We start from the raw sequence: 22,500 nt of genomic DNA on the forward strand, positions 1-22,500 counted from the left end.
GAGGACAGAGGTGGGCCAGCCTGCCCAGGGACACGTAGCAGTCAGAACTCCCAGCGCCTCAACCTCAGTCATAGACCCAGTAACAAACCTCATCCTCTCATATCTAGCCCCCATACTCTGCTGAGAGGTGTCTCTCCCTGCAGCATGGGTGTGTTGGTACCTGTGAGAGGAGTCTCTCCCTGCAGCATGGGTGTGTTGGTACCTGTGAGAGGAGTCTCTCCCTGCAGCATGGGTGTGTTGGTACCTGTGAGAGGAGTCTCTGCCTGGAGCATGGGTGTGTTGGTACCTGTGAGAGGAGTCTCTGCCTGCAGCATGGGTGTGTTGGTACCTGTGAGAGGAGTCTCTGCCTGCAGCATGACAGCAGCAGACTGCACATTCAGCCTCTTCTTGGCCTCCAGAACTGGGTTCTCAAACTGGGTCTTCTGGTTGATGTGACTGAAACAGACAAGGCAGGAATCACGTAAACACACCACGACTCTCTGAAGGAAGATAACCTGACCAGAGACCTTCCAAAACCAGCATGCTGGCCAGCAGTGTATGTATGTACTGTAGTGTGTATGTAGTGTGTGTGTGTACTGTATGTGTGTGACAGCGCTACCAGGACAGTCTGTGCAGTGTGACAGCGCTACCAGGACAGTCTGTGCACAGTGTGACAGCGCTACCAGGACAGTCTGTGCAGTGTGACAGCGCTACCAGGACAGTCTGTGCAGTGTGACAGCGCTACCAGGACAGTCTGTGCAGTGTGACAGCGCTACCAGGACAGTCTGTGCAGTGTGACAGCGCTACCAGGACAGTCTGTGCAGTGTGACAGCGCTACCAGGACAGTCTGTGCACAGTGTGACAGCGCTACCAGGACAGTCTGTGCACAATGTGACAGCGCTGGGATGCTCTGGCTGGCCTGACATGTAGTCATTTAGCAGACGCTCTTATCCAGAGTGACTTACAGTACAGCACAGAAACACAGAAAACACACTCGAACAAACACATAAACACACATACAAACTCAAATCAAAGATATTCACGCACAAACACACTACACACACACAAACACACTACACAAACACACACACAAACACACACACTACACACACACACTACACACACACACAAACACACACACCGGGAGGGGGGGGTGAGGGGGCTTCATTTTGTAGCCCAAGGCAGCACATCCTTTTTTAACTTGCTGTCGATTTATCTAGATGGCAACCATTAGGATCCCTGATTACTACAATTTGGTCTTTTATCTCCCTGCTGTTGGTCTGTGTGTGTGAGAGTGTGTGTGTTACGCCTACTACGTCCTTGTGACAGTGTGTGTGTGTTTACTTACTCCACGTAGTAGGTACCGTACTGAGGGTCGTCTATCTCCTCCCAGCCGTAGGGCAGCTCTGTGGACAGAGGAAGTCACTTACTGTTCTCTCTCACACACACACACTAGAGCCCGACCGATAAATGATTTTTAAGGCCGATACCGCTACAAATATTTGGTGATTTAAAATTCCGATATTCCGATATCGGACGATATAAAAAAATATTTTAAAAATCCAGAAACGCGTAACAAAACAAACTTATTTCCCTAACAGTAGTTATTTGTAATTTACATTTAGTCACTTTTAGCAGAAGTTATTATCCAGAGCGACTAAGTACAGGGACATTCCCCGAGGCAAGTAGGGTTAAGTGCCTTCCCAAGGACACAACGTCATTTGACATGGCCGGGAATCGAACCAGCAACCTTCTGATTAATAGCCCGATTCCCTAACTGCTCAGCCATCTGACTCCTGTTATTGTTTCGTCACTAAAATAATATGTTAATGCAGTTTCTGATAAATAAAATGTATAAAAATACTAACTTAAGACATGAAACTTAAAGTCCTTACAGTACAAAAACACACACAACAAAAAAAAGATATTCATTTATCGGCCATTATAAATGCCGATACCGATAGTTTGGAAAATGCCCAAAATCGGCCGATATATCGGTCGGGCTCTAACACACACACACATGCTAAAGCACTAACACAGTAAAAAACACATGCTAAAGCACTCACTCACACTCTCTGACTCTCTGGACATGCTAATACGGGGCTGTAGGCTCACACATGTATTAAGCATTGTGTCATTTCAAGCATGTCTGCACACAGGGCCATGAATAAGTGATGAGAGGTGCATGTGTGTGGTGTGTTTGTGAGTGAGTGTGTGTTGTGTGTGTGATGTGTGTTGTGTGTGTGAAGTTATGACCTGAATGCTGGAGCAGAGGAGAGCAGGTGCATGAGGTAATCCCATATGTGTGAAGTGCTTCTGCATTGTGTGCGTGTGGTACTGTATGTGTGTGTGTGTGTGGTATGTGTGTGTGGAAGGCCTACCTCCATCCTCACACTTCTCAGGGGGCTTGGCCTTCTTGGCCAGGCGAGGATCCAGCCATGTGGTGGTCTTACTGTTATGACTGCAGAGGAGAGGAGAGTGGAGGAGAGGTGGAGGAGAGGTGGAGGGGAGGAGAGGTGGAGGAGAGGGGAGGAGAGGTGGATGGGAGGGGAGGAGAGGTGGAGGAGGGGGGAGGAGAGGGGAGGAGAGGTGGATGGGAGGAGAGGTGGAGGGGAGGTGGAGGAGAGGTGGAGGGGAGGAGAGGTGGATGGGAGGAGAGGTGGAGGGAAGGAGAGGTGGAGGGGAGGAGAGGTGGAGGGGAGGAGAGGTGGATGGGAGGAGAGGTGGAGGGAAGGAGAGGGGGAGGGGAGGTGGAGGGGAGGAGGAGGAGAGGTGGAGGGTAGGAGAGGTGGAGGAGAGGGGAGGAGAGGTGAAGGGAAGGAGAGGTGGAGGGGAGGTGGAGGAGAGGTGGAGGGGAGGTGGAGGAGAGTTGGAGGGAAGGAGAGGGGGAGGGGAGGAGAGGTGGAGGGGAGGAGAGGTGGATGGAAGGCGAGGGGGAGGGGAGGAGAGGTGGAGGGGAGGAGAGGTGGATGGAAGGCGAGGGGGAGGGGAGGAGAGGTGGAGGGGAGGAGAGGTGGAGGAGAGGTGGAGGGGAGGAGAGGTGGAGGAGAGGGGAGGAGAGGTGAAGGGAAGGAGAGGGGGAAGGGGGAGGTGGAGGGGAGGAGAGGTGGAGGAGAGGTGGAGGGGAGGAGAGGTGGAGGGTAGGAGAGGTGGAGGAGAGGGGAGGAGAGGTGAAGGGAAGGAGAGGGGGAGGGGAGGAGAGGTGGAGGGGAGGTGGAGGAGAGGTGGAGGGGAGGTGGAGGAGAGTTGGAGGGAAGGAGAGGGGGAGGGGAGGAGAGGTGGAGGGGAGGAGAGGTGGATGGAAGGCGAGGGGGAGGGGAGGAGAGGTGGAGGGGAGGAGAGGTGGAGGGGAGGAGAGTTACAGTACAGAAGCCATAGTTACAAGTGTCTATGAAGTAGCCAGTCTGTAAACAGAACTTACTCTATGAAGTACACCATGCCAGTCTCAGTGTAGGCCATCTCCCAGTTGAGCGGCAGGGGCTCCAGGCTGTCGTCTCTGGGTAAAGAGCTCCACACACGGACCTCCATTCCTCCGCTGGACTGAGTGTAGCTGGGAACAGCCTTCCTCCACCCTGACGAGCCCGCTTTGAGATCTACAGAGAAGGAGGGGGGGAGGACAGACAGAACGAGAGGGAGGGGTGGAGAGACAGAAAGAGAGGGAAGGGTGGAAGGAGAGAGAACGAGAGGGAGGGGTGGAGAGACAGAAAGAGAGGGAAGGGTGGAAGGAGAGAGAACGAGAGGGAGGGGTGGAGAGACAGAAAGAGAGGGAAGGGTGGAAGGAGAGAGAACGAGAGGGAGGGGTGGAGAGACAGAAAGAGAGGGAAGGGTGGAAGGAGAGAGAACGAGAGGGAGGGGTGGAGAGACAGAAAGAGAGGGAAGGAGGAAGAAGGAAGAGATAGAAAGAGAGATAGATGGATAGAGACAGAGAGCAGAAGGTTAGTCTGTATGCCCCCCCCCCTCCTCCTGCTGGGGGGGGGGGGGGGCTACAGGATTTGCATGTAAGAGATGGTCTGCGTATCAGTGTGTGTTTGTAGGTGGTTGTGTGTGTAGATGTGTTGATCGGTGTTTGTCAGGGGAGTTATTTATTTGCATATGCCCTGTGTGTGACGTGCATGTGCCCTGTGTGTGTGTGTGTCTCCACACGTGGATTCTGAACACTCCCATTTAGACACTCAGGCCCTCATGTATGTACATTTGTAAACGTAGCGTTATCAGCGCCAATAACCCCAACCCGCAGAAAGCGCATGCTGTGATACTTCAGTTTACGTCGTATTTACCAACCCTGCAGTTCATTGGGTAATCAGCGCCTTTCTCCGCCCTCTATACCGTACATTGCGAGTATTTAAACGCGCGATTGAATGGGCCTCCTTCTCTCTTTATATCATGGATCAGCCACCAAAGTCAAAACAGCAAAAACTGAGATTTAGTGATAACAAAGTTGATGTGCTTGTTCATGAGGTAACAGCGAATTTGAATATTATACAAGGCCGGAATTCTACACCGACACAAAAACTGTAATATTGCATGGCTGCTTAATCTGTAACGCTTAATGATTTTGTGTTCACTCAACTGAAAAAGTGTGATCCTTGTGGCAAAAATCCTTCCAGCTTGTCTCCTTGGCATATGTCTTCGTCTTGCTCGGCCTGCTGCCATTCATTTCACCAGGAAGCATATGCGCGGAACCCCGCATCCTGGTTTACACCTGCTATTAAGAGGCGCAGAATTTTCACCGCAAACTAGAGGGGCGCTTTCACGGGCGGTTTTTGTACATACTGCGGAATACATAATTAGGCGCACTTTACGCATCCCCTCCCATCTCTTTATGGGAAACTCCCACTTTCCCCTTGACCCTCCCGTGAATGCATATGCATGACACGGTAAAAGCGCAATTTGCCATTATCAGTTCCTGCGACAGGCAGTCTGCGCTTTTACCTCAATGCGGCATGTTTGTACATACCTCGCCATGCTTTTAAGCACACGTTGCGAAACAAATACGCCTGAAGTGGGCGCAAAAGCGTTAGTACATGAGGCCCTCAGAGAACTCTGGGTAACAGTACCACACACACCCACACTATGCTAACATATGCTATGCTAACATCTGCTAAGCTAACTTCTATGTGCTATGCTGACATCACCAAACAGCATGAGAGACGACACAGCCTCGTGCTAAAACACACGTGCTCTCAGCTGGGTATTTTACTGATTGTGCGGTTCATTTCAACACACATCAAATGAAAAGCTGGATGCATCCACACTGCTGCACAGCAGGCTGTCAGTATGTGGAGAAACTATTTGGCATTGGCTCCTTAAAATGTCAGCGTAGTGAGAGCATGGCGTGAGGCTCACAGCCTGCAGGCTGGGAGGCCTCGGTAAACAGACCCAGAAAACAGAGGCTCTTGAAACCAAACTGGGTTGTGATGATTAGAATGTGATTTGGCAGGCTGGTGTGTGTTGCAGGAGGCAGGCTGGTGTGTGTTGCAGGAGGCAGGCTGGTGTGTGTTGCAGGAGGCAGGCTGGTGTGTGTTGCAGGAGGCAGGCTGGTGTGTGTTGGAGGAGGCAGGCTGGTGTGTGTTGCAGGAGGCAGGCTGGTGTGTGTTGCAGGAGGCAGGCTGGTGTGTGTTGCAGGAGGCAGGCTGGTGTGTGTTGCAGGAGGCAGGCTGGTGTGTGTTGCAGGAGGCAGGCTGGTGTGTGTTGCAGGAGGCAGGCTGGTGTGTGTTGCAGGAGGCAGGCTGGTGTGTGTTGGAGGAGGCAGGCTGGTGTGTGTTGCAGGAGGCAGGCTGGTGTGTGTTGCAGGAGGCAGGCTGGTGTGTGTTGGAGGAGGCAGGCTGGTGTGTGTTGGAGGAGGCAGGCTGGTGTGTGTTGGAGGAGGCAGGCTGGTGTGTGTTGCAGGAGGCAGGCTGGTGTGTGTTGCAGGAGGCAGGCTGGTGTGTGTTGGAGGAGGCAGGCTGGTGTGTGTTGGAGGAGGCAGGCTGGTGTGTGTTGGAGGAGGCAGGCTGGTGTGTGTTGCAGGAGGCAGGCTGGTGTGTGTTGCAGGAGGCAGGCTGGTGTGTGTTGGAGGAGGCAGGCTGGTGTGTGTTGGAGGAGGCAGGCTGGTGTGTGTTGCAGGAGGCAGGCTGGTGTGTGTTGGAGGAGGCAGGCTGGTGTGTGTTGCAGGAGGCAGGCTGGTGTGTGTTGCAGGAGGCAGGCTGGTGTGTGTTGCAGGAGGCAGGCTGGTGTGTGTTGCAGGAGGCAGGCTGGTGTGTGTTGGAGGAGGCAGGCTGGTGTGTGTTGGAGGAGGCAGGCTGGTGTGTGTTGCAGGAGGCAGGCTGGTGTGTGTTGGAGGAGGCAGGCTGGTGTGTGTTGGAGGAGGCAGGCTGGTGTGTGTTGGAGGAGGCAGGCTGGTGTGTGTTGCAGGAGGCAGGCTGGTGTGTGTTGCAGGAGGCAGGCTGGTGTGTGTTGCAGGAGGCAGGCTGGTGTGTGTTGCAGGAGGCAGGCTGGTGTGTGTTGGAGGAGGCAGGCTGGTGTGTGTTGGAGGAGGCAGGCTGGTGTGTGTTGGAGGAGGCAGGCTGGTGTGTGTTGCAGGAGGCAGGCTGGTGTGTGTTGCAGGAGGCAGGCTGGTGTGTGTTGCAGGAGGCAGGCTGGTGTGTGTTGGAGGAGGCAGGCTGGTGTGTGTTGCAGGAGGCAGGCTGGTGTGTGTTGGAGGAGGCAGGCTGGTGTGTGTTGCAGGAGGCAGGCTGGTGTGTGTTGCAGGAGGCAGGCTGGTGTGTGTTGGAGGAGGCAGGCTGGTGTGTGTTGGAGGAGGCAGGCTGGTGTGTGTTGGAGGAGGCAGGCTGGTGTGTGTTGGAGGAGGCAGGCTGGTGTGTGTTGGAGGAGGCAGGCTGGTGTGTGTTGCAGGAGGCAGGCTGGTGTGTGTTGCAGGAGGCAGGCTGGTGTGTGTTGGAGGAGGCAGGCTGGTGTGTGTTGCAGGAGGCAGGCTGGTGTGTGTTGCAGGAGGCAGGCTGGTGTGTGTTGGAGGAGGCAGGCTGGTGTGTGTTGGAGGAGGCAGGCTGGTGTGTGTTGGAGGAGGCAGGCTGGTGTGTGTTGGAGGAGGCAGGCTGGTGTGTGTTGGAGGAGGCAGGCTGGTGTGTGTTGGAGGAGGCAGGCTGGTGTGTGTTGGAGGAGGCAGGCTGGTGTGTGTTGCAGGAGGCAGGCTGGTGTGTGTTGGAGGAGGCAGGCTGGTGTGTGTTGGAGGAGGCAGGCTGGTGTGTGTTGGAGGAGGCAGGCTGGTGTGTGTTGCAGGAGGCAGGCTGGTGTGTGTTGCAGGAGGCAGGCTGGTGTGTGTTGCAGGAGGCAGGCTGGTGTGTGTTGCAGGAGGCAGGCTGGTGTGTGTTGGAGGAGGCAGGCTGGTGTGTGTTGGAGGAGGCAGGCTGGTGTGTGTTGGAGGAGGCAGGCTGGTGTGTGTTGGAGGAGGCAGGCTGGTGTGTGTTGCAGGAGGCAGGCTGGTGTGTGTTGGAGGAGGCAGGCTGGTGTGTGTTGGAGGAGGCAGGCTGGTGTGTGTTGCAGGAGGCAGGCTGGTGTGTGTTGCAGGAGGCAGGCTGGTGTGTGTTGCAGGAGGCAGGCTGGTGTGTGTTGCAGGAGGCAGGCTGGTGTGTGTTGGAGGAGGCAGGCTGGTGTGTGTTGCAGGAGGCAGGCTGGTGTGTGTTGCAGGAGGCAGGCTGGTGTGTGTTGGAGGAGGCAGGCTGGTGTGTGTTGCAGGAGGCAGGCTGGTGTGTGTTGGAGGAGGCAGGCTGGTGTGTGTTGCAGGAGGCAGGCTGGTGTGTGTTGCAGGAGGCAGGCTGGTGTGTGTTGCAGGAGGCAGGCTGGTGTGTGTTGGAGGAGGCAGGCTGGTGTGTGTTGGAGGAGGCAGGCTGGTGTGTGTTGCAGGAGGCAGGCTGGTGTGTGTTGCAGGAGGCAGGCTGGTGTGTGTTGCAGGAGGCAGGCTGGTGTGTGTTGGAGGAGGCAGGCTGGTGTGTGTTGCAGGAGGCAGGCTGGTGTGTGTTGGAGGAGGCAGGCTGGTGTGTGTTGGAGGAGGCAGGCTAGTGTGTGTTGGAGGAGGCAGGCTGGTGTGTGTTGCAGGAGGCAGGCTGGTGTGTGTTGGAGGAGGCAGGCTGGTGTGTGTTGGAGGAGGCAGGCTGGTGTGTGTTGCAGGAGGCAGGCTGGTGTGTGTTGCAGGAGGCAGGCTGGTGTGTGTTGCAGGAGGCAGGCTGGTGTGTGTTGGAGGAGGCAGGCTGGTGTGTGTTGCAGGAGGCAGGCTGGTGTGTGTTGGAGGAGGCAGGCTGGTGTGTGTTGCAGGAGGCAGGCTGGTGTGTGTTGGAGGAGGCAGGCTGGTGTGTGTTGCAGGAGGCAGGCTGGTGTGTGTTGGAGGAGGCAGGCTGGTGTGTGTTGCAGGAGGCAGGCTGGTGTGTGTTGGAGGAGGCAGGCTGGTGTGTGTTGCAGGAGGCAGGCTGGTGTGTGTTGGAGGAGGCAGGCTGGTGTGTGTTGGAGGAGGCAGGCTGGTGTGTGTTGGAGGAGGCAGGCTGGTGTGTGTTGGAGGAGGCAGGCTGGTGTGTGTTGCAGGAGGCAGGCTGGTGTGTGTTGCAGGAGGCAGGCTGGTGTGTGTTGGAGGAGGCAGGCTGGTGTGTGTTGCAGGAGGCAGGCTGGTGTGTGTTGGAGGAGGCAGGCTGGTGTGTGTTGGAGGAGGCAGGCTGGTGTGTGTTGGAGGAGGCAGGCTGGTGTGTGTTGCAGGAGGCAGGCTGGTGTGTGTTGCAGGAGGCAGGCTGGTGTGTGTTGGAGGAGGCAGGCTGGTGTGTGTTGGAGGAGGCAGGCTGGTGTGTGTTGCAGGAGGCAGGCTGGTGTGTGTTGCAGGAGGCAGGCTGGTGTGTGTTGCAGGAGGCAGGCTGGTGTGTGTTGGAGGAGGCAGGCTGGTGTGTGTTGCAGGAGGCAGGCTGGTGTGTGTTGGAGGAGGCAGGCTGGTGTGTGTTGCAGGAGGCAGGCTGGTGTGTGTTGGAGGAGGCAGGCTGGTGTGTGTTGCAGGAGGCAGGCTGGTGTGTGTTGCAGGAGGCAGGCTGGTGTGTGTTGCAGGAGGCAGGCTGGTGTGTGTTGGAGGAGGCAGGCTGGTGTGTGTTGCAGGAGGCAGGCTGGTGTGTGTTGGAGGAGGCAGGCTGGTGTGTGTTGGAGGAGGCAGGCTGGTGTGTGTTGCAGGAGGCAGGCTGGTGTGTGTTGGAGGAGGCAGGCTGGTGTGTGTTGCAGGAGGCAGGCTGGTGTGTGTTGCAGGAGGCAGGCTGGTGTGTGTTGCAGGAGGCAGGCTGGTGTGTGTTGCAGGAGGCAGGCTGGTGTGTGTTGGAGGAGGCAGGCTGGTGTGTGTTGCAGGAGGCAGGCTGGTGTGTGTTGGAGGAGGCAGGCTGGTGTGTGTTGCAGGAGGCAGGCTGGTGTGTGTTGCAGGAGGCAGGCTGGTGTGTGTTGCAGGAGGCAGGCTGGTGTGTGTTGGAGGAGGCAGGCTGGTGTGTGTTGGAGGAGGCAGGCTGGTGTGTGTTGCAGGAGGCAGGCTGGTGTGTGTTGGAGGAGGCAGGCTGGTGTGTGTTGCAGGAGGCAGGCTGGTGTGTGTTGGAGGAGGCAGGCTGGTGTGTGTTGGAGGAGGCAGGCTGGTGTGTGTTGCAGGAGGCAGGCTGGTGTGTGTTGGAGGAGGCAGGCTGGTGTGTGTTGCAGGAGGCAGGCTGGTGTGTGTTGCAGGAGGCAGGCTGGTGTGTGTTGCAGGAGGCAGGCTGGTGTGTGTTGGAGGAGGCAGGCTGGTGTGTGTTGGAGGAGGCAGGCTGGTGTGTGTTGGAGGAGGCAGGCTGGTGTGTGTTGGAGGAGGCAGGCTGGTGTGTGTTGGAGGAGGCAGGCTGGTGTGTGTTGCAGGAGGCAGGCTGGTGTGTGTTGCAGGAGGCAGGCTGGTGTGTGTTGCAGGAGGCAGGCTGGTGTGTGTTGCAGGAGGCAGGCTGGTGTGTGTTGCAGGAGGCAGGCTGGTGTGTGTTGGAGGAGGCAGGCTGGTGTGTGTTGCAGGAGGCAGGCTGGTGTGTGTTGCAGGAGGCAGGCTGGTGTGTGTTGCAGGAGGCAGGCTGGTGTGTGTTGGAGGAGGCAGGCTGGTGTGTGTTGCAGGAGGCAGGCTGGTGTGTGTTGCAGGAGGCAGGCTGGTGTGTGTTGGAGGAGGCAGGCTGGTGTGTGTTGCAGGAGGCAGGCTGGTGTGTGTTGGAGGAGGCAGGCTGGTGTGTGTTGGAGGAGGCAGGCTGGTGTGTGTTGCAGGAGGCAGGCTGGTGTGTGTTGGAGGAGGCAGGCTGGTGTGTGTTGGAGGAGGCAGGCTGGTGTGTGTTGGAGGAGGCAGGCTGGTGTGTGTTGCAGGAGGCAGGCTGGTGTGTGTTGCAGGAGGCAGGCTGGTGTGTGTTGCAGGAGGCAGGCTGGTGTGTGTTGCAGGAGGCAGGCTGGTGTGTGTTGGAGGAGGCAGGCTGGTGTGTGTTGCAGGAGGCAGGCTGGTGTGTGTTGCAGGAGGCAGGCTGGTGTGTGTTGCAGGAGGCAGGCTGGTGTGTGTTGGAGGAGGCAGGCTGGTGTGTGTTGGAGGAGGCAGGCTGGTGTGTGTTGCAGGAGGCAGGCTGGTGTGTGTTGCAGGAGGCAGGCTGGTGTGTGTTGGAGGAGGCAGGCTGGTGTGTGTTGGAGGAGGCAGGCTGGTGTGTGTTGGAGGAGGCAGGCTGGTGTGTGTTGGAGGAGGCAGGCTGGTGTGTGTTGGAGGAGGCAGGCTGGTGTGTGTTGCAGGAGGCAGGCTGGTGTGTGTTGCAGGAGGCAGGCTGGTGTGTGTTGCAGGAGGCAGGCTGGTGTGTGTTGGAGGAGGCAGGCTGGTGTGTGTTGCAGGAGGCAGGCTGGTGTGTGTTGCAGGAGGCAGGCTGGTGTGTGTTGCAGGAGGCAGGCTGGTGTGTGTTGGAGGAGGCAGGCTGGTGTGTGTTGGAGGAGGCAGGCTGGTGTGTGTTGGAGGAGGCAGGCTGGTGTGTGTTGGAGGAGGCAGGCTGGTGTGTGTTGGAGGAGGCAGGCTGGTGTGTGTTGCAGGAGGCAGGCTGGTGTGTGTTGGAGGAGGCAGGCTGGTGTGTGTTGGAGGAGGCAGGCTGGTGTGTGTTGGAGGAGGCAGGCTGGTGTGTGTTGCAGGAGGCAGGCTGGTGTGTGTTGGAGGAGGCAGGCTGGTGTGTGTTGGAGGAGGCAGGCTGGTGTGTGTTGCAGGAGGCAGGCTGGTGTGTGTTGGAGGATGAGGAGTCACATCAGCAGATATATATATCTATAGGGGAGGGGGGGGGGAGGGGAGGGAGACGGGGGGGAGAGGGGGAAGGGAAAGGGGAGGAAGGAACTGCAGTCTGTCTGACATTCAGAAAATCAAAACTGCACATTCAGGTGGGTTACACTTCATCCACTTCAGACAGTGAAAAAGTTCTGGAAGTTTTCTGTAGGTCGTCTGACATCCAAGTGTGGTGGATTGCTAGTCTGACAATAAACACATGACTGAGCACAGACACACACACTCACTCACTCACTCACACAAACACACACACTTTTCGAGTGTGTACGGGTGCTGTCACGGCTGCAGTCTTGTTAACACGTCAGAGCCCTGAGGAGAACTGAGGTCGGAGAGGGAGGGGGAGGAGAAAGATGGGGGCTAATCGTCTCCAGGTCTGGTGAGGACCCACGTCCTTGAAAATATCCAGGACAGGGAAGTACCTTGGAGAGAGGGGAAGTTGTGATTGATCACGCGAGCACACACAGACTGTCCTTCCAGCTTCAAGGTGACCAGTGATACAGAAGAGTAAGTTTTATATTGAGCGAGTTGTGTGTTTTGGAAGCACAGGGCCTCTAGTTGCTGTGGTTACACCCAGAGGGATTTTGTTGATTGTGTGTGTTTGTCTGTGTGTCTGTCTGCGTGTGTGTGTGTGACTGACCAGGCAGGCCGTTAGCCAGTGGGGGTCTCTCGTCCTCGTCCTCTTCCTCGGGGACGACGCTGTCCTTCCTGTCCATCTTGCTGACGGAGGTGGTGCGCTTCCTCTGCACCTCCCCCCCGAAGTCGTCATCAAACAGAACCTGGTCCACCAGATCCGGCTGCAGCAGCACCGGCTCAGCAGGCGGCTTGGGCGTCCCATAGTAGTTACCTGGGGGAGGGGGGGGAGGGAGGGAGAAGGGAGAGAGAGATGGGGGGAGGGAGGGAGGAGGGAGAGAGAGATGGGGGGAGGGAGGGAGAAGGGAGAGAGAGATGGGGGGGAGGGAGAGAGATGGGGGTGAGGGAGGGAGAAGGGGGTGAGGGAGGGAGAAGGGAGAGAGAGATGGGGGGGAGGGAGGGAGAAGGGAGAGAGAGATGGGGGGAGGGAGAGAGATGGGGGTGAGGGAGGGAGAAGGGGGTGAGGGAGGGAGAAGGGAGAGAGAGATGGGGGGGAGGGAGAGAGATGGGGGGGAGGGAGGGAGAAGGGAGAGAGAGATGGGAGGAGGGAGGGAGGAGGGAGAGAGAGATGGGGGGGAGGGAGGGAGAAGGGAGAGAGAGATGGGGGGGAGGGAGGGAGAAGGGAGAGAGAGATGGGGGGGAGGGAGAGAGATGGGGGTGAGGGAGGGAGAAGGGGGTGAGGGAGGGAGAAGGGAGAGAGAGATGGGGGGGAGGGAGAGAGATGGGGGGGAGGGAGGGAGAAGGGAGAGAGAGATGGGAGGAGGGAGGGAGGAGGGAGAGAGAGATGGGGGGAGGGAGGGAGAAGGGAGAGAGAGATGGGGGGGAGGGAGGGAGAAGGGAGATGGGGGGGAGGGAGAGAGATGGGGGTGAGGGAGGGAGAAGGGGGTGAGGGAGGGAGAAGGGAGAGAGATGGGGGGGAGGGAGGGAGAAGGGAGAGAGAGATGGGAGGAGGGAGGGAGGAGGGAGAGAGAGATGGGGGGGAGGGAGGGAGAAGGGAGAGAGAGATTGGGGGGAGGGAGGGAGAAGGGAGAGAGAGATGGGGGGGAGGGAGAGAGATGGGGGTGAGGGAGGGAGAAGGGGGTGAGGGAGGGAGAAGGGAGAGAGAGATGGGGGGGAGGGAGAGAGATGGGGGGGAGGGAGGGAGAAGGGAGAGAGAGATGGGGGGGAGGGAGAGAGATGGGGGGAGGAGAGAGAGCAGATGGTTAGCTGACAAGTACATGTTCACCTCCACCTGGAGAACCCGGGAGAACAAACGACACCCCTGTACTGACCCCCCCCCCCCAGCCCCCCCCCCCCACCCCCCCCCCCCAGCCCCCCCCCCACACACACACACACACACAAAATCACCCAGCAGCAGCCAATTACACTGATCATTGAACACAGCATTTAACAATCAGTGAGAAGCTTCAGGATGAAGCAAAACCTTGTGGTACAGAGGTAATAGCAAGGGGGGGGGGGAGGTTGGGGAGGAGGGAGAACTTTATTAAATAATTTGCTCATTTAATTCTGGGGCTGATCAATCCTTGACTGACTCAATTTATGCATTGAAAAAGTAATTATTCAACCTTCATTAGGGCGATGAATTATGTGCAGACTAATTTGCATGCTAGACCAAAGCTAATGTGTATTTATTTGCTAAAAATATTGTCATCTGACGCGTTTATGCAGCGCTATCAAATTATGTTTTGGCAATTTTTCATTTTTAAGGTAAATTATTTATTTTGCTTTAGAAAAAAAATTGAATCCACAGAGCAGATTCAGTTCAAGCATAACTCATAAGAAGCTTAATTAAAGAATAAGGATAGATGCCACAGGGAAATATAGAGCTTTCCAGCAAATTAATTACTCCCTATAAACTTGATCTCGTTTTCATTTGAGCCAACTTGGTAAATGGGACTGTGATATTACAAGCCTCTGGTGAGTATTTGGGAAGACAAGGCTATAAATACAATAACTACAACCACTACAACTTCGCTAGTGTAAAACCACGGTTAGCATAAATAGCTCTACTCTGGAGTCAGCGGTGTTGGTTCCTGGTGCATTTAAAAATATAGATATTTTAATCGATTGTCCTCTCTAAAACACACAACATGTGTCTTTGTGCAGAAGGAGAAACAGGCCGCTAAAGCTTGTCTAACGTTGACGCGTCACAGAAGGCGTCACAGAATTTCAAATCTCCGTAACGGTAGACGGACCACGTTTCTAGTGGACTTGGTTTTAAAATGTGTCTTGGCCGATCGGATTACAAGTGGACAGTGCTAAATTTAACTGTCTTCAACCACCAAGACGCATTTTGGTCCAACTCGGACGCCTCTGATATGTTATCTTTTGTAAACATTTACATTTAGTCATTTAGCAGACGCTCTTATCCAGAGCGACTTACAGTAAGTACAGAGACATTCTCCCCGAGGCAAGTAGGGTGAAGTGCCTTGCCCAAGGACACAACGTCATTTGGCACGGCCAGGAATTGAACCAACAACCTTCTGATTAAAAGCCTGACTCCCTAACCGCTCAGCCATCTGACCCCAGCGGATGCTAATGCCTCCCCGACGAGGTTAACGCCTCCGCGACAAGGCTAACGCCTCCCGACGAGGCTAACACCTCCCCGAAGAGGCTAAAGCCCCCCGATGAGGCTGACGCCTCCCCGACGAGGCTGAGGCTAACGCTTCCCAGACAGGGCTAACGCTTCCCAGACAGGGCTAACGCTTCCCAGACAGGGCTAACGCTTCCCAGACAGGGCTAACGCTTCCCAGACAGGGCTAACGCTTCCCAGACAGGGCTAACGCTTCCCGACGAGGCTAACGCTTCCCAGACAGGGCTAACGCTTCCCAGACAGGGCTAACGCTTCCCGACGAGGCTAACGCTTCCCAGACAGGGCTAACGCTTCCCAGACAGGGCTAACGCTTCCCAGACAGGGCTAACGCTTCCCGACGAGGCTAACGCTTCCCAGACAGGGCTTATGCTTCCCAGACAGGGCTAACGCTTCCCAGACAGGGCTAACGCTTCCCAGACAGGGCTAACGCCTCCCCGACGAGGCTAACGCTTCCCAGACAGGGCTAACGCTTCCAGACGAGGCTAACGCCTCCCCGACGAGGCTAACGCTTCCCCGACGAGGCTAACGCTTCCCCGACAAGGCTAACGCTTCCCAAACGAGGCTAACGCTTCCCCGACGAGGCCGTAACAGGAAATTGTGTAATCGAAAGCCTTTGCTTTTCTAACTATGGCTATTTATCAATACACGTTTTTCTCCGTTCTTGTGTTCTTGCAAACTCATTTGACTTGATCCGCCCCTTTTATCGAGGATGCATCGGATGGTGACTTGGTTAGTGAGAACGCATCTGATTTCACAGAAGTCATTGCAAGAACACACGCATCTCAAATCACTCTCCGTCCTCGCGGCCTTGCAAGACCGTTCTCTCAAGACGCTTGGCAAGAACGTTCTTCTCAAGAACACACTACGTTCTTAGCTCTTCTCAAGATTCAGGTACGGTCTTTAGCGTTCTTCTCAAGAACACAGGTACGTTCTTCGCGTTCTTCTCAAGAACACGGGTACGTTCTTCGCGTTCTTCAGATAAACAGCTATTCTTCCTTTTCGTCTTGTTTTAACATCTCAAATTGGAAATAGTGATTGTACATTTTTATCATTTTACTGACTCTATTCTTTGAATCTGGTTCAGCAAAATGAAGGAATCTTATTTCAAGACATTTTGTTTATTTCATTCATTAGCTGTGTTCGACATCGGGTGTGTTCGACTTCATGCGGCTCCAATTGGCGGCTGACTTGAAGCAGTGCATGCCGGTTCGAATTTTTGTCCGATCTGAGATGGCGCCGACGCCACGTCACTGTGACGTGTGACATCAAAGTGAGAGCGATTCGAGAGCAGCCGGCTGGGTCAGCCAGTGCATCTTCTCCAGAGCAACTGCACAATCTCTGATGGTGACACAGCTATTACATGATTGGTCAGACTCACACACAACAACATTGACCTGTATTTTGTGTTTATTCTGACATCTTCAGTTTCGCTAATGTTCAAATCCGGACCAAACAGTAGGCAACATTTTAATTAAATATTTGCCTTTATTGACAGACTGCAATAATATTGTTGAAGAAAGTGTTTTAGTCCGTCTCTTCCCTAACGGAAAGACTAAGTTTAGTTGAGTTCTGGTTGTATTATGAATCTGCCGATTGGAGAGAGTTTAACACAGGCGTAGCCCAAGACACAAAATAACCAATTCACAGTGCACTGGTTCATGCGAATTGTAATGCAAAAAGTTTACATTCTATTGCGACAAGTTCGTAAGCAAACAGCACTTGATCGTCCATCATGAATTAGAATTTTATTTATTTAAAGGTCCCATGACATGCTGTTTTTGGATGCTTTTATATAGGCCTTAGAGGTCCCCTAATACTGTATCTGAAGTCTCTTTCCCGAAATTCAGCCTTGGTGCAGAATTACAGCCACTACTAGCAGTCCCACAAGGAGCTTTCCTCAGAACGCGCTGTTTTGGTGTCTGTAGCTTTAAATGCTAATGAGGAGCGGAGGGGCGGCACCATGCGCTAATGTTTACAATGGATGTATCGCAATGGCTGTAGCCCCGTTGCTGTAAGATGCCTCGAATTTGCCCATTCTCATCTGATAACCCTGGTTTGCAGAGGTACACACTCAGTCATTTCAATGAGGGAAAAGGCGGATATCGCGCGCACCATAACACCAACAGCAGAACGGTTATCCAAATAACAAAGAAGTGTACAACACTCGCGTTACAGCATGTGTATTCACACACATACTTGATGCTATCTACCTTTCCATTAGCGACAGTAACTCAGCTGTTAGCTGCAGAGCTAATGTTAAAGCCACATTCTAAGGGTAGCAAGCTAGGTAACCATATACAGTAAAGCTACAAAATGATATAGCGTTAGTTAACTTACTTGTCCGAGGTTAGTAGCTGGACGAAGGAGAGTTAGTACTGATCCAGAATTTAATTTCAGCAAGGCCAGTTTTGTATTAGCTCAAGTTGAGGAAACAGTCGTGGCTGAAGTGTTTGGCGCAGACATACAAAACAAATGCGCCTACAACAGAAGTTGTGTAGGCGCATTTCCAGAGAAAATAAAATTAAGATACTGGGTCTTCAGAGGCTCGGATGAAGGAACTGTAAAAAGATTTTAGTTTTCCTTTGTACATCCAAACTGAGCAAATGTAATGCTTCGTTCGTTTGCAAGCCATGATGTCTCTCGAGGATAAAACACTTGCACGGTCGTAGCTCAGTTTCTTATGGGCGGGCCAGATTCTCTGGGCGGGCAAAGCAGAGAGAAGGGAGGTAACCTTCCTCCTTGTGACGTCACAAAGAGGAGATTTTCAAACAGAGCAATTGAGATTTCATTTTCTGAAAGGCGGAGAAGAACACCCAGGGCTTGGTTTACACCGATCAAAAATTCTAGCCACTGGGGGACCAAAGGCAGGCTAGGGGAACTCATATTAATGTTAAATAACCTCCTAAAGTGAAGTTTTCATGTCATGGGACCTTTAAAGGGGCAGTGGCAGTGTACTCCCACTATTCAGTCTCTCTTCTCCTTACCCAGGGCCCCAGACCGGCTCTCTCTCTGGGCCTGTTCTCCTGACCCAGGGCCCCAGACCGGCTCTCTCTCTCTGGGCCTGTTCTCCTGACCCAGGGCTCAGACAGGACAGATGGTTGTCTGCTAGACTCGGGGCACTGGGACCCTGAGGGAGCCTGGGTCTGGTCCTGGGGTCTATATGTGTATATATGTGTCAGGCTCTGGGAGTTGGCCTGGGTATGGGCCTAGATAACAGAAGTGAGTGTGTAGGTATGTGTGAGTGTGTGTGTGTGGGTGTGTATGTTTGTTTTTTGTAAGTATGTGTGTGTGCGTAGGTATGTGTGTTTGTGGAGGTTTGTGTGTAGGTATGTGTGTAAGTGTGTGTGAGTGAGGTGGGGCTAGCTTCATGCTCATTCCTGTCAGAAGCCCATCCAGGCGTACACACACGCAAACACTGTTAGAAAATGTTCAATAGGAACCAACGGTGATTTTCCACTCGATTAGCCTGTTCTAATAGCTGTTAGTGAACAATGATGATTAACCGAGGGCCCAGGAGGGAGCAGCAGGGTGTCATCCAGGAGGGAGCAGCGATGTTAACACGTCCTCCCAGAAGAGGTGCTGGAGTTGTGCTTCTGCTCCCCTGACAGCAGAGCTCCTCTGCTCCCCTGACAGCAGAGAGCTCCTCTGCTCCCCTGACAGCAGAGCTCCTCTGCTCCCCTGACAGCAGAGCTCCTCTGCTCCCCTGACAGCAGAGAGCTCCTCTGCTCCCCTGACAGCAGAGCTCCTCTGCTCCCCTGACAGCAGAGAGCTCCTCTGCTCCCCTGACAGCAGAGAGCTCCTCTGCTCCCCTGACAGCAGAGAGCTCCTCTGCTCCCCTGACAGCAGAGAGCTCCTCTGCTCCCCTGACAGCAGAGAGCTCCTCTGCTCCCCTGACAGCAGAGAGCTCCTCTGCTCCCCTGACAGCAGAGCTCCTCTGCTCATCTGACAGCAGAGAGCTCCTCTCTGGAGAGGAGGGGAGGGGAGGGGAGGGGAGGGGAGGGGAGAAGAGAAGAGAAGAGGAGGAGAAGAGAGGAGGGGAGAGGAGAGGAGGGGAGAGGAGGGGAAGGGAGAGGATGGGGAGAGGAGAGGAGGGGAGGAGAGCGGAGGGGGAGAGGAGGGGAGGAGAGCGGAGGGGGAGAGGAGAGGAGGGGAGGAAAGCGGAGGGGGAGACAACTCTGTACTGCTGACTCTGAGATCCTGTCCTCAGAACAGAACACAGGTTCACATTGCCCTCCAGAGAGCCTGCCAGCTGCACATCAGACCTGGGAGGCACGCACACACACACAGACACACACACAGACCTACACATACATCTAAACACAGACACACATGCACCCCCCACACACACACACGGATGCACAACCACACACACACACACACGCATGCAAGCATAGTTGCAGATGCAGACACCAACCAAGCTCTGTTAGTGAGAGCACTGCTTCCTCTGCCCCTCCCTCCCTCCCTTCTTTCTCTCTCTCCTCTCTCTCCCTCCTCTCTCCTCTCTCTCTCTTCCTGTCCTCTTCAGTGAATCACTCAGAAAGTGTTCTTACTGCAGCCCAGGCAGAACATCATAACAGCTGTACGGAATGTTAATGTGTGTTGCTTTGTCTGTGTGAGTGTTAATGTGTGTGTGTGCAACAGACTGACCAAAGCAAACAGCCACACTGTTTTTTTTACTGTAGCACAAATAAACCAACAACCACACACACACCCACACCCACACCCACACACACACAGAGACACACACGCACACACAGAGACACACATGCACAGAGACACACAGAAACACAGACAGACACACACAGCTCTCACCATCGTAGGTTCCACTCTCCAGAAGCAGTCCGCTCTCCTCCAGGACCCTGAAGTCTCCCACACTGATGAAGCTGTAGTCCACCCCCGGCGCCTCCCCATCCCTGGGCAGCCTGGTGGTACCTGACACACAGTTCACCCTTTTTAGTGTGCTTGTGTTGAAACATATCAATTACTAAATCATGTCCTCAGAAAACATGCCCTCCCCTGCCCTGTCGACATCAGGAGAGCATCTTCCCATGCAGCTGCTGTGCTGCAGTTCTTAGGGAGAGAGAACAGTATATAGCATCAAGACAAAGTCTAATGAGGATGAACCGGGCTCAGAGACAGCTCTCTCTCTCTCAACTGTCTTTCAAACCTTCCTTTCTTTTACCCCAATCAACTCGTTTCCAATAACATGGTTCAGTTACATGTGTTTTCAAACAGGAGGTTGGGGGAGGGATCCTTGTTGTAGGGTGGTACACAGGCAGAATACAGTCAGCAGTTAATTGGATGAGTGTAAGAAGGTTGTTGAGATGTGTTCAAGCTTTCTACAGGAACACAATAGCTCCCTGCCTACACACAGAGAGTCACACACAGAGAGAAAGATGGAGGGGGAGAGAGTGTGTGAAAGAGGGAGGGAGGGTTAGAGAAAGAGGATGAAACAGAGAGATGGAGAGAGAGAGAGAGCACTCAGGGAGAGACTAAGCAAAGTGTCTCTTCAGGGAGAGGAAGTTCTGCTGGGACTGAGTGTGACCCGGGGGTCTCTCTCCTCCTCTTTGTCCTCGGTGCAGATCTTAAGAGCCAGCTGCAGGTCTTTGTACCCTCCTCCAGAGAACACGCACTGCTCCACAGTTAGCCAGCTCTCAGCCAGGACCCTCCCTTACATCCCTCTCTCCCTCCTTGGAGGACACACGAGAGAGATATATATGATCTACTATACATGAGAGGTAAGCAGTTTGGATAAAATGTCAGACTTGAAACGGTGGACATGACCTGAGACTGCAGCCAGAGGAGGAGAGAAGTGTCTGACCAACATTTCAGTCTCCGTACCAATACCAGTGACATTTCACGGTACTTGATACCACGGTACTTGTCACCTACAATATCTAAGGCTGTGGCCTACTTACGACAACAACAGAACATGAATACAATCACAATGCATGTAGGCCTGAAGGTAGAACATGTGTGGAGACTGTGTAGGCCTGAAGGCAGAGAGTGGAGACTGTGTAGGCCTGAAGGCAGAGAGTGGAGACTGTGTAGGCCTGAAGGCAGAGAGTGGAGACTGTGTAGGCCTGAAGGCAGAGAGTGGAGACTGTGTAGGCCTGAAGGCAGAGAGTGGAGACTGTGTAGGCCTGAAGGCAGAGAGTGGAGACTGTGTAGGCCTGAAGGCAGAACATGTGTGGAGACTGTGTAGGCCTGAAGGCAGAACATGTGTGGAGACTGTGTAGGCCTGAAGGTAGAACATGAGTGGAGACTGTGTAGGCCTGAAGGCAGAACATGTGTGGAGACTGTGTAGGCCTGAAGGCAGAACATGTGTGGAGACTGTGTAGGCCTGAAGGCAGAACATGTGTGGAGACTGTGTAGGCCTGAAAGTAGAACATGAGTGGAGACTGTGTAGGCCTGAAGGCAGAACATGTGTGGAGACTGTGTAGGCCTGAAGGCAGAGAGTGGAGACTGTGTAGGCCTGAAGGCAGAGAGTGGAGACTGTGTAGGCCTGAAGGCAGAACATGTGTGGAGACTGTGTAGGCCTGAAGGTAGAACATGTGTGGAGACTGTGTAGGCCTGAAGGCAGAACATGTGTGGAGACTGTGTAGGCCTGAAGGCAGAACATGTGTGGAGACTGTGTAGGCCTGAAGGTAGAACATGAGTGGAGACTGTGTAGGCCTGAAGGCAGAACATGTGTGGAGACTGTGTAGGCCTGAAGGCAGAACATGTGTGGAGACTGTGTAGGCCTGAAGGCAGAACATGTGTGGAGACTGTGTAGGCCTGAAAGTAGAACATGAGTGGAGACTGTGTAGGCCTGAAGGCAGAACATGTGTGGAGACTGTGTAGGCCTGAAGGCAGAACATGTGTGGAGACTGTGTAGGCCTGAAGGTAGAACATGTGTGGAGACTGTGTAGGCCTGAAGGCAGAACATGTGTGGAGACTGTGTAGGCCTGAAGGTAGAACATGTGTGGAGACTGTGTAGGCCTGAAGGCAGAACATGTGTGGAGACTGTGTAGGCCTGAAGGCAGAACATGTGTGGAGACTGTGTAGGCCTGAAGGTAGAACATGAGTGGAGACTGTGTAGGCCTGAAGGCAGAACATGTGTGGAGACTGTGTAGGCCTGAAGGCAGAACATGTGTGGAGACTGTGTAGGCCTGAAGGCAGAACACGTGTGGAGACTGTGTAGGCCTGAAGGTAGAACATGTGTGGAGACTGTGTAGGCCTGAAGGCAGAACATGAGTGGAGACTGTGTAGGCCTGAAGGCAGAACATGTGTGGAGACTGTGTAGGCCTGAAGGCAGAACATGAGTGGAGACTGTGTAGGCCTGAAGGTAGAACATGAGTGGAGACTGTGTAGGCCTGAAGGTAGAACATGAGTGGAGACTGTGTAGGCCTGAAGGCAGAACATGAGTGGAGACTGTGTAGGCCTGAAGGCAGAACATGTGTGGACTTAGTGGAGACATGAAGCTAACTCAGCAGAGGACTTATCAGTATAGCTCAAATATATAAATCTTGTCTTGAACATCATTCATAAGAAGTAGAAATAGTGGATTCAACACACCTGAGGCTCTTAAAATGTTGGTCGCGCTACAAGCACAAAACGTAAATATACATCTCAAACTCCAAAACACAAATGATGTTTGTGATGTCATCTACAAGGCTAAAATTGAATCTCGCGACTTTTCAGGGCCACCAGCGACTGGTAAAAAAAAAAAAAATTGAACGCATGTGCTTGTCAGCATCCGACTCTGTATGACTACCCGAGTACAGGGTGTGTGTGTGTTCTTACAGAGGATGGTGTGCAGGTACAGGGTGTGTGTGTGTTCTTACAGGGGATGGTGTGCAGGTACAGGGTGTGTGTGTGTACTTACAGGGGATGGTGTGCAGGTACAGGGTGTGTGTGTGTTCTTACAGGGGATGGTGTGCAGGTACAGGGTGTGTGTGTGTACTTACAGGGGATGGTGTGCAGGTACAGGGTGTGTGTGTGTTCTTACAGGGGATGGTGTGCAGGT

The 22,500-nt window shown here is 54.0% G+C and overlaps 1 protein-coding gene across 5 annotated transcripts in view; it reads right to left on the minus strand.

Annotated features, from left to right (window-relative positions):
- LOC134029587 (membrane-associated guanylate kinase, WW and PDZ domain-containing protein 3) overlaps nucleotides 1–22,500 on the minus strand; it is an 87,370-nt gene that overhangs the window by 20,358 nt on the left and 44,512 nt on the right. For all 5 annotated transcript variants that reach the window (XM_062473777.1, XM_062473788.1, XM_062473767.1 and 2 more), the window contains exons 3-8: nucleotides 19,305–19,424; nucleotides 11,907–12,113; nucleotides 3,401–3,572; nucleotides 2,361–2,440; nucleotides 1,328–1,385; nucleotides 329–435 (exon numbers count right to left, since the gene is read on the minus strand). In XM_062473777.1, the coding sequence (XP_062329761.1) occupies nucleotides 329–435; nucleotides 1,328–1,385; nucleotides 2,361–2,440; nucleotides 3,401–3,572; nucleotides 11,907–12,113; nucleotides 19,305–19,424 (744 nt within the window). The remainder of the gene's footprint in view (nucleotides 1–328; nucleotides 436–1,327; nucleotides 1,386–2,360; nucleotides 2,441–3,400; nucleotides 3,573–11,906; nucleotides 12,114–19,304; nucleotides 19,425–22,500) is intronic.

This window comes from Osmerus eperlanus, chromosome 1, assembly GCF_963692335.1.
Source record: "Osmerus eperlanus chromosome 1, fOsmEpe2.1, whole genome shotgun sequence".
Lineage (NCBI taxonomy): Eukaryota > Metazoa > Chordata > Actinopteri > Osmeriformes > Osmeridae > Osmerus > Osmerus eperlanus.